Raw genomic sequence first — 10,268 nt, forward strand, 5'->3', positions numbered from 1 at the left:
GGGGGGCTTCCTCCATGGGGTGAGAGGGGGGCTTGATTACCCCCCCCCCAGTCTGTGGGTGTCTGGGCCCTCTGGTGCAGGTCATCACTGTAATGATCCTGTCTGAGAGATGGAGCGGCTCTGATGCAGAGAACACTTCCAGATCTGCTTCTCAAGCGTCCTCTACTAATGTCTTAACATGGGAGGGGGTTTAGCCTTGGATGGATTAACCTGGGATGGATTAACCTGGGATAGGGAGTCTTAACTAGATGCATGTGGCTGGAGGTGGTCCTGTCTCTTTCTCTAAAGTCCCCCTCTCCTCTCTTTCTCTAACCTCCCTCTCTCCTCTCTTTCTCTAACCTCCCTCTCTTTCTCTAACCTCTCTCTCTCCTCTCTTTCTCTAACCTCTCTTTCTCTAACCTCCCTCTCTCCTCTCTTTCTCTAACCTCCCTCTCTCTCTCCTCTCTTTCTCTAACCTGCCTCCCCCTCTCTCTCTGTAGAACTCGTGCTGTGTGGATGAGATGTTCTAACCCTCAGTGTGTTTCGTTGTGTGGGGGTGTTATGATGATGACTGTTAACCAGAGACCAGCCTGGATCATCTTCCTGACTTCCACCTGATGTCGATTTCCCCCAAAAAACATCTGACCCATTTGGGCAGCAAATGCATTTCTTACAAACACACTTTTCTATGTGAGATGAAAACAAACCTGCACTTTTTACCTGCCTTTTACTGTACATACTGTACTGTCTGATCTAGTCCAGACACATGTTCCTGATCCCAGCCTGTCCGCATGGTCAGAGCCAGTATTCTACAGCTGTGACCTCACAGACCAGTGTTCAGTGACCTCACAGACCAGCGTTCTGTGAATTCACAGCCCAGCGTTCTGTGACCTCAAAGCCCAGCGTTTTGTGACCTCACAGCCCAGCGTTCTGTGTTGAGAAAACTCAGACTACATTTCTGGTGTAGTCTGAGTATTCTGTCTGCTAGTGTTGTCTGACAGGACTGTGCTGGTTAGGGGAGGGGGGGCTGGGTGTTGTCCCAAGGGGAGGGGGGGATCTCTGGACCTCCTGGTCCACACACACTATTACTGTCATCCTAATCATCATGACTGCTGGGGTGCCTGACTGGAGCTGGAGGGGGGGGGGGGGCAGGGCAGGGGGGGGGGGGGGGGGGGGGGCGGGGCGGGGCAGGGCAGGGCAGGGCAGGGCAGGGCAGGGCAATCTGTGGAATGTGCAACCAGACCAGAACTCCCAGTATGTCCCAGTGCTGGAAACCCTATAAGCCAGCTTGTCCTGTGGGAACTTTGTTTTCTAATAGAGACATTTTCTGAGCTGATTCTGAACTTCCTGTTGTCTCCTCTGTGTGCAGGAAGTCTGAGTTTAAACGTGCCAAATTACCTGTTTAGGTTCTCTTTCTCTGATACTAAATGCTGCTGTAGTCATGAAGAGGGCTTTGGAGAAGATGTCACTTGGGATATGTGTGCTATGGACCCACAGCTTCTGAAACCAGAACGGATTTGGGGGACTTAAAACAAATTAAAATGGATCTTTATTTCAATAAACTTCTTTCAAATCCTCCTTTTTGTGAAATTCTCAACTGGCTGTCATGTTTTTGTGTTGTAGGAAATTGTTTTTGTGTACAGAGGCAAATTCTGTTGCAAATATAATACACAACATTCAAAATAATCTCAACCACAACAGGGGTAGAACAACATGTTTGGATAAGTGTTCCTCATCTCAGGGTCAGAGTTTGGGCCCACACTGCCGACCAGCTTAAAGGTGTCACATGTTGGGCCCTGTAGAAGCAGCGCTGCAGTTCATCTGAGTGACCAGCAGAGGGGACTCCACCACTCGGGTCTCATTCTCAGGCTAGGTTAGGGCTGGACTAGCCCACTCTTGGCCTGGATCCATCCTGGGTGTTGAAAGGGAGGCAGCAAGTTCACCCTGGCTGCCTGCCAGCTCCTCCCTCTCCCTCCCTGTCCCTCTTTCTGTCCCTACCTCCCTTTCTCTCTCCCTCCCTGTCTCTCCCTACCTCCCTTTCTCTCTCCCTCTGTCTCTCCTTCCCTCCCGAAATACATACAGAACCACAACTCCCCTCATCACTCTCTCTCTACCAGTAACTAGCTGACCTGTGTTCAGCTTATTTCCCCCCAGCAGACCTGCTCCAGTTTTTTACTGGCCGGACGAGAAGGCAGTTTTGGTGTAGATGTAGGTCAGTCCAGGTTAGATATCACCAGGTGATTACCAGGGGTGTGGCGCTGCCTGTATGAAGTACATGGGATGGGTGTAGCTCAGTGGTTAGAGCATTTCACTGCAGATCAACAGGTTGCAGGCTCAGATCCCCTTGCATGTCTGATGTGAGCACATTGTGGAATGGCTTCACTGCCTCGAGGTTGGAGGGTGTTGACTGCTGCTCTACAGACACAACGAGAGGTGGGGCTAGAATCTCTCTTTCGCCACACCCCTCTCTCTTCAACTCCTCTCCCACCCCACCTCTCTCTCACCGCTGGCCCCCTGAGGCAAGGGCTAGGAGGTGGTGTCTGGCTCTCCCTGGCAACCGCCTCCATGGTATCATAGCAACCACACTGACAGGGGGCCTATGCAGGGATGCTGAACTGGTGCGCCCATCAGCATCAATCATCTACTATTAACCAGCTGTCTGCCTGAGGTCTCTGCTGAGTCTCCCAGTCCTGAGGTGAACTTATTCACGAGTCCAGGCAGGGGATTTTTGACACGTGTCGTGTAATGAGCTGGTTTGTCTCCTGCCAATGCGACGTTAAGTCCTTTATACTTTACGTTGTCAATGGAGCACTTTACAATTAATTGTCTCAGCCAGAAGGCCATTTAATTTTTTTTAAGGTATTTGGCTTTTTAAAAACGTTGGTACTGTTTGTGGGAGTCAGGTGGCTGAGCGGTTAGGGAATCGGGCTAGTAATCAGAAGAATGCTGGTTCGATTCCCGGCTGTGAAAAATGACGTTGTGTCCTTGGGCAAGGCGCTTCATCCTACTCGCCCCGGGGGAATGTCCCTGTACTTACTGTAAGTCGCTCTCGATAAGAGCGTCTGCTAAATGACTAAATGTAAATGTTTGTGCATCACGTTAGCAATAGTGGCGCAAATGTGACTTACAATTTATTTACCTAGCAAACAACACGGAAGACATTGAAGACTGAAGTTCTTATAAAGGGCGGAGTTTAGCCTTTTTACGCTTATGTTATGAGCGCTTCATCCACCCGGGTGAACTCGGGTAACAAAACGTGATCCTCATGACGGTGCCATTCATACATGGCACATCCCGTGACTTTGTTACTAGGGACTTGAACAAAAGCACTGGTCATATAATGGTTCAATTATCATTTCGACCTACAAACGTAAACCAGCGTTTTACGTAGTCTTGGTAGCTAGTTGATCCATTGTATTGTGAGTCATACTACTACGGTGACGTCTGAGTTTGGTTTGGAAGTGGCCACCTCTAGTAGTTCTACAATAAGTTCTTCGTTTAGAATGTGGGTCCCCCGCCGGTGCAGCGGATCACTAGAAATATTTGATTTAAAACCCGGTGGGCATCTGAACCGAACTCTGGTTATCGTGGTGCTCGAGGTGCTTAGCCGCAAGCCAAGTAAAAGCCAAATGGCAAGTTAGCGGTTTCACTGTATGGGAGATTGATTTGCGCAGTCTCCCAGTTTGTCAGTGACTTGGATTGGTCATGTGATGCACACCTCAGAATGTATCCCTAAAACGAGTGCTCCTCCGTGCCGGGCTGAAGATGGCGGTGATCCCATCGAGGTGTTACGGCCACTCGACATGATAGTCCATTTTTACTATGAGATTCAAATAAATCAAAAAAAATTGAACACCACACAAACCTTGTACGACAGCCAGCTAAATGACGTCCATAATTTTCTTTTTTGCGTTTTAAGATATTTTTCTGACAGGACAATGTTCACGTTGTAGCTAGCTCGCCTACCATCTAGCTAGCCGAACCCCGAGCTAGCCAGCTAACGTTAGCTAGCTGGTAGCTAACCGCAGCAGCGCCGTATAAAGTGGAGAATGGGAGAAAAGCTGGAACTCAAACTGAAGTCGCCGGTTGGGGCAGAAGCCTCTTCCTACCCGTGGCCATTACCAGTATACGTGAGTAAAACTTTCCCTGATGAAGTAATAACTGAAAACGTGATGGGATTTTTGGGAGTATATTATAACTTACCTTTTGTTTGCTAGCTGGCTGCTAGCTAAACATTAACGGAGTGCTAGGTGACTGGTTAACAAGGCAGCTAGCAAGCTAACGTTACAAGCTAGCTGTGTAAACGCAGTGTGAGGTCAGTTAAGAGACGGGCTGTAAAATAAAAGAACCAGGCTAACTAGCTGTTGTGGCAAGCTGTCACATGTCTTATTGTCTGTGAAACTGAATGTAAAATTCCGGCAAAGCTGGCTTGGTGTCTAGCTAACTTGCGGTGCCTTTGCTCTGTGAATGTGTTTCTGTTTCACATTTTGGTGGTTTGACAAGTGTCGCCTCTCTTGTTGTCTTGGGGACGTTAGTTCTTGTGAAGAGCCATGACCGTGTCGTCCGGGCTCTTTTCTTTGAGCGGCGATTAGCTAGTTTAGTTTGATGTCAATCTTAACGCATGCTTAACATAGCCGTTGAGTGTGGCTAAATGGTGGTTTTAGAAATGGTCTGTGGTCACTTTTCCATTCAGTTGTCTAAGCGCTAAGCAGGCTGCCCCAGTCAAGTGTGAACCGCTGTTCACGCTGAAACGGGCTTGTCCAAAATGTGTCGGAGTGAGATGTGTCACTGCTTTGCTAGACTCAACAACACAACTGCTCAAAACGCCATATGCTAGCAAGGTGGTTGCACGTCGTGTGATTTTATCCCGCAGTACCTCGTCTGTCCTCACCTCCTGAGGAACAACAGGGAGGGAATGTATAAGCACTGAATCAATGCAGATGTCCTGGTTTATTGACGGTTGGAACGGCAACATTCCAGGATATATCTCTACAGTTGAGGGAAACGGGTGCATTCCAACAGCTGATAACTTTCAGATGACAAAAGCGACTATCTGCACCCTGAACCAACTTGTTTGGATTATACAGACTCTGTTGAGTGATGTTTAACAACATGACAGTCAAAGTAGCGTTGTTTTTGTCGCTGAAAAGACAGCAGGAATGTGATTGGAGGGAAAGTCTGTGGTTTTCTGTGTTTCGTGTGTTGTCGTCATTTATAGTATTGTGGTTTGACCACAGCTGATTGGAGGACCTACCCAGGCCCCACACCTGTCACCAATCACTCCTCCTCTGTGGCTGTCATTAACCTCACAATGACATTTAGTCTCCTGGAAACCTGACTGTTGCTGTTGACACCCTCTCTCCTCCTCCTCTTCCTCTCCTCCTCATCTCTTCTCGTCCTCTCCCAGCCTCCAGCTGGTGAAGCTATGTCCTCAGTGACACAACTGGGCTGTGCTGGGAGGGGGGGGGGGTACGGGCTGGGATGGACAACATGGCCTTTGTGATGTGGCCCAATGTATGCTGCATGTCGCCTAAGACTCCCTCTGTCTCTCTCTCCTGCTCTCTCTCTCCTGCTCTCTCTCTCCTGCTCTCTCTCCTGCTCTCTTTCTCTCCTGCGCTCTCTCTCTCCTGCTCTCTCTCTCCTGCTCTCTCTCTCCTGCTCTCTCTCTCTCCTGCTCTCTCTCTCTCCTGCTCTCTCTCTCCTGCTCTCTCTCTCCTGCTCTCTCTCTCCTGCTCTCTCTCCTGCTCTCTCTCTCTCCTGCTCTCTCTCTCCTGCTCTCTCTCTCTCCTGCTCTCTCCCACACCCTCTCTCTTCCTGTTTCCTCTCCTCTCTCCTCTTCTCTCTGTCTGACACAGTCACCATCTGTGGATCGAAATCATTTTGGATCGTTTCCACATGAAGAGTGAACACCTTATGCTGCGTTTCTGCGTGCGTGTGTGGGCGTAATGACATCACGACCACCTGGTTGAGTGAGTCGTGATCTGTGGTTGTAGGAGGAGCAGTGGAGACTAGCGGGTGTTATTCACCTCAGCTGGCCTCGCAGGAGGAGAAGGAGGAGGAGGAGGAGGAGGGTTAGTCAGAGAGAAGGATGCACATGGAGGGAGACAGGCAGACAGATTTGGAGTGTATGTGTGTATGAGAGAAAGTTCCTGTGTTGTTCCACAGCAGGAAGGAGGAGAGGAGAGCATTCTCACTCCCTCATGTCTCTGGGTTATTTTTAGCAGCATCTCTGCTCTGGTGTTGCTGTGTGTGAGAGGCAGGAACACCCCCCCCTTTCTCCTCTGCTCACACACACACACATACTACATACTATACTACACACACACCACTACACTACTCACACACACACCACACTATACTACACACACACCACTACACTACTCACACACACACACCACACTATACTACACACACACCACTACACTACTCACACACACACACCACACTATACTACACACACCACTACACTACTCACACACACACACCACACTATACTACACACACACACCACTACACTACTCACACACCACACTACACTACTCACACACACACCACACTATACTAGTCACACATAACACACACCCCAACCACACACATGTAGTGCATACCTCTCACAATATATACACACATACATGGAGAGGATATATACCACAGACACACATGCAGTGCATACACTCATACTTGGAATGATTGTGAAATGTCAGCTTAGTTGTGTGTGTGTGTGTGTGTGTCGGGGCTGGCTGGTGATATTGAGCGGGAAGCTGCTTCAGGCTGCTTCTCCTGCTGGTCTGACTGGCTACAGCTGGCTCACTTCTCCTCCCTCTCCTCCTACCCGTCTCTCCCTCTCCTCCTACCCTTCCCTCCCTCTCCTCCTACCCTTCTCTCCCTCTCGTCCTCCCTCTCCTTCTACCCTTCCCTCCCTCTCGTCCTCCCTCTCGTCCTCCCTCTCCTCCTACCCTTCCCTCCCTCTCCTCCCTCTCCTCCTACCCTTCCCTCCCTATCCTCCTACCCTTCCCTCCCTCTCCTCCTCCCTCTCCTCCTCCATCTCCTCCTTCCCTCCCTCTGCTCTCGTCCTCTCCCTGTCCCTCGCTCTTCCTGTTCCCCACCCCTGTCCCTCTCTTTCACTGTTCTCGCTTGCTTTCTCTTTCCTCCCTCCATCAAACCTCTCTCCTAGGCGCCTTCCCTCTCTTCTCTCCCTGTCCTTCTCTCTCCTCCTCCGCCTGTCTTCCTCCTCCTGTCTTCCTCCTCCTCTCTAGTCTCTCAGCAGTGTGCAGTACAGCTCTCAGAAAGTGGGTCAGTGGGTCATTCCAGTCCAGGCAGCCACAGGGGGAACCAGACAGGCAACAAATGCTGAAACAGGCTGCCAGAGACAGTCTGCACACCAGTATTGACTATAACAGGCTGCAAGGCAGTAACTACTGTAGCAGACAGACAGACAGAGAGACAGACAGAGAGACAGACAGAGAGACAGACAGAGAGACAGACAGAGAGACAGACAGACAGAGAGACAGACAGACAGAGAGACAGAGAGACAGACAGACAGAGAGACAGACAGACAGAGAGACAGACAGACAGAGAGACAGACAGACAGAGAGACAGAGAGTCACTCTCATGCCAGTCTGAGTCACACCAGCAAGGCTTGTTTCTGCTCTCACCAGACATTTTACACACCTGTCTCTCTGTCTGTCTCTCTGTCTGTCTCTCTGTCTGTCTCTCTGTCTGTCTCTCTGTCTGTCTCTCTCTCTGTCTGTCTCTCTGTCTGTCTCTCTGTCTGTCTCTCTGTCTGTCTCTCTGTCTGTCTGTCTCTCTCTCTCTCTCTCTCTCTCTCTCTCTCTCTCTCTCTCTCTCTCTCTCTCTCTCTCTCTGTCTCTCTGTCTCTCTCTCTCTCTCTCTCTCTCTCTCTCTGTCTCTCTCTCTGTCTCTCTCTCTGTCTCTCTCTCTGTCTCTCTCTCTGTCTCTCTCTCTCTGAGTGTTTGTGTACTGAATCCTGCTCTGGAGGGAATCTGAGGACATTGATGTTATCATTTGTGGTCTTTCTAGGAGTGGAACACACACACATCAGCCTCCTATGCTCACTGCCTTTGTCTGTTTGGGAAGTTATTTACATGTTTTAAAATCTGATTATTTGACTAGATGACACAGTATCTTCTGGCCTTTTTTTCTCTCTTTCCGGCCTCCATACTATCTCCATTCTGATCTCTCTCGCTCTCTCTCTGTCTCTCTCTCTCCCTGTTTCTCTGTCTCTCTCTGTATCTCTAGGATAAACACCACGATGCTGCTCATGAAATTATCGAGACCATCCGGTAAGACTTGCTCGCACACACACCACACATACACTACATATATACTTACTCTACATTTACACATGCCAACATACACACACACATCCATGTAAAGTTCTGGTGGTGGTGTGACTGCTGTGCTCCAGGTGGGTGTGTGAGGAGATCCCTGACCTCAAGCTGGCCATGGAGAACTACGTCCTCATAGACTACGACACCAAGAGGTGAGGGGGGGGGGATTCACAGGCTTTTGTAAAGTTTTTTTTTTTTTTTTTTTTTTTATTATACGAGCATGATGTTTTTGGGAAAAAAAGGTTTGAAACCTTTCAAAACTTTTTTTGTAAAAAGTTTTTTTTCCCAATTTTGTTTTCAACCTTTTGAAAATAATTTATAAACTTTCCCGGAAGTTTTTTTCAACAAAATAATTTTGGAAATTTCGGAAAATTTCCCCAAAACAATTAAATAAAATACAGTTTCTAAAGGTTTTGAACAAAAGTTTCTAAATGTTTGAAAAATATTTTCTACAAAAAGTTTCAAAAGGATGTGTGTTGACTCTGCTTGTCTCTGAAGCTTTGAGAGTATGCTGCGACTCTGTGATAAGTACAACAGGGCCATCGACAGCATACACCAGCTGGTGAGTCCATACACACGCATCACCATCTCTGCTCCACTCGTCTGTGTGTGTGTGTGTCTCATGTGTGTCTCCCCCCAGTGGAAGGGCACCACCCAGCCCATGAAGCTGAACAAGCGGCCCTCTAACGGACTGCTGCGCCACATCCTGCAGCAGGTGTACAACCACTCAGTCACCGACCCTGAGAAGCTCAACAACTACGAGCCCTTCTCCCCCGAGGTGTACGGGGAGACCTCCTTCGACCTGGTCGCCCAGATCATAGACGAGATGGAGATGATGGAGGACGACACCTTTGTAGACCTGGGCAGCGGTCAGTAGAGACACAGTAGAGACACAGTAGAGACCAGTAGAGGCACTAGGTGATGTATACCTTGGCAGCGGTCAGTAGAGACACAGTAGAGACCAGTAGAGGCACTAGGTGATATATATCTGGACAGCGGTCAGTAGAGACCAGTAGAGGCACTAGGTTATGTATATCTGGACAGCGGTCAGTAGAGACCAGTAGAGGCACTAGGTGATGTATATATGGGCAGCGGTCAGTAGAGACCAGTAGAGGCACTAGGTGATGTATATCTGGGCAGCGGTCAGCAGAGACCAGTAGAGTGTGTTATGGGTCTGTGCAGGTCATTTTGATCAGTGATCAGCTCCTTTTAATTACAGGTGTGGGCCAGGTGGTGCTGCAGGTTGCTGCGGCAACTAATTGTAAACACTATTATGGGGTGGAGAAAGCAGACATTCCAGCGACGTATGCAGAGGTAAGGAAGGATGAAGAGATGAATTATTCACCTTCATCACGCAGCAACTCACAAAAGTTGTTTGTGTCCCGGACTGACCTGTAACGTGTGTGTGTGTGTGTGTGTGTTACAGTCTATGGACAAAGAGTTTAAGAAGTGGATGAAGTGGTACGGGAAGAAACATGGGGGATACACGGTGAGTTGGTGTGTGTGTGTGCAAGCATGTGTGCAAGCATGTGTGTATCCTTCAAAAAAAGCGTTGATACACTTTGATACATTGACACAACTTCCTGTTCCGTGTGCAGTTGGAGCGAGGGGACTTCCTGTCGGAGGAGTGGAAGGACAGGATCGCCAACACAAGGTGTGATATTAGTGTTACTGTCTCTACAGTGTGAAATTAGTGTTACTGTCTCTCTACAGTGTGATATTAGTGTTACTGTCTCTACAGTGTGATATTAGTGTTACTGTCTCTACAGTGTGATATTAGTGTTACTGTCTCTACAGTGTGATATTAGTGTTACTGTCTCTACAGTGTGATATTAGTGTTACTGTCTCTACAGTGTGATATTAGTGTTACTGTCTCTACAGTGTGATATTAGTGTTACTGTCTCTACAGTGTGATATTAGTGTTACTGTCTCTACAGT

The 10,268-nt window shown here is 48.6% G+C and overlaps 1 protein-coding gene across 2 annotated transcripts in view; it reads left to right on the top strand.

Moving 5' to 3' along the window:
* Positions 1-3,765: 3,765 nt before the first annotated feature.
* Positions 3,766-10,268, top strand: part of dot1l (DOT1-like histone H3K79 methyltransferase) — a 16,144-nt gene continuing 9,641 nt past the window's right edge. For both annotated transcript variants that reach the window (XM_067230483.1, XM_067230484.1), the window contains exons 1-9: positions 3,766-4,109; positions 8,239-8,282; positions 8,408-8,482; positions 8,829-8,892; positions 8,971-9,199; positions 9,550-9,644; positions 9,757-9,819; positions 9,929-9,984; position 10,268. The exon at position 10,268 is cut by the window's right edge and continues 79 nt beyond it. In XM_067230483.1, coding sequence (XP_067086584.1) covers positions 4,029-4,109; positions 8,239-8,282; positions 8,408-8,482; positions 8,829-8,892; positions 8,971-9,199; positions 9,550-9,644; positions 9,757-9,819; positions 9,929-9,984; position 10,268 — 708 coding nt within the window. In that variant the 5' untranslated portion in view covers positions 3,766-4,028. The remainder of the gene's footprint in view (positions 4,110-8,238; positions 8,283-8,407; positions 8,483-8,828; positions 8,893-8,970; positions 9,200-9,549; positions 9,645-9,756; positions 9,820-9,928; positions 9,985-10,267) is intronic.

This window comes from Osmerus mordax, chromosome 27 (assembly GCF_038355195.1).
Source record: "Osmerus mordax isolate fOsmMor3 chromosome 27, fOsmMor3.pri, whole genome shotgun sequence".
NCBI lineage: Eukaryota > Metazoa > Chordata > Actinopteri > Osmeriformes > Osmeridae > Osmerus > Osmerus mordax.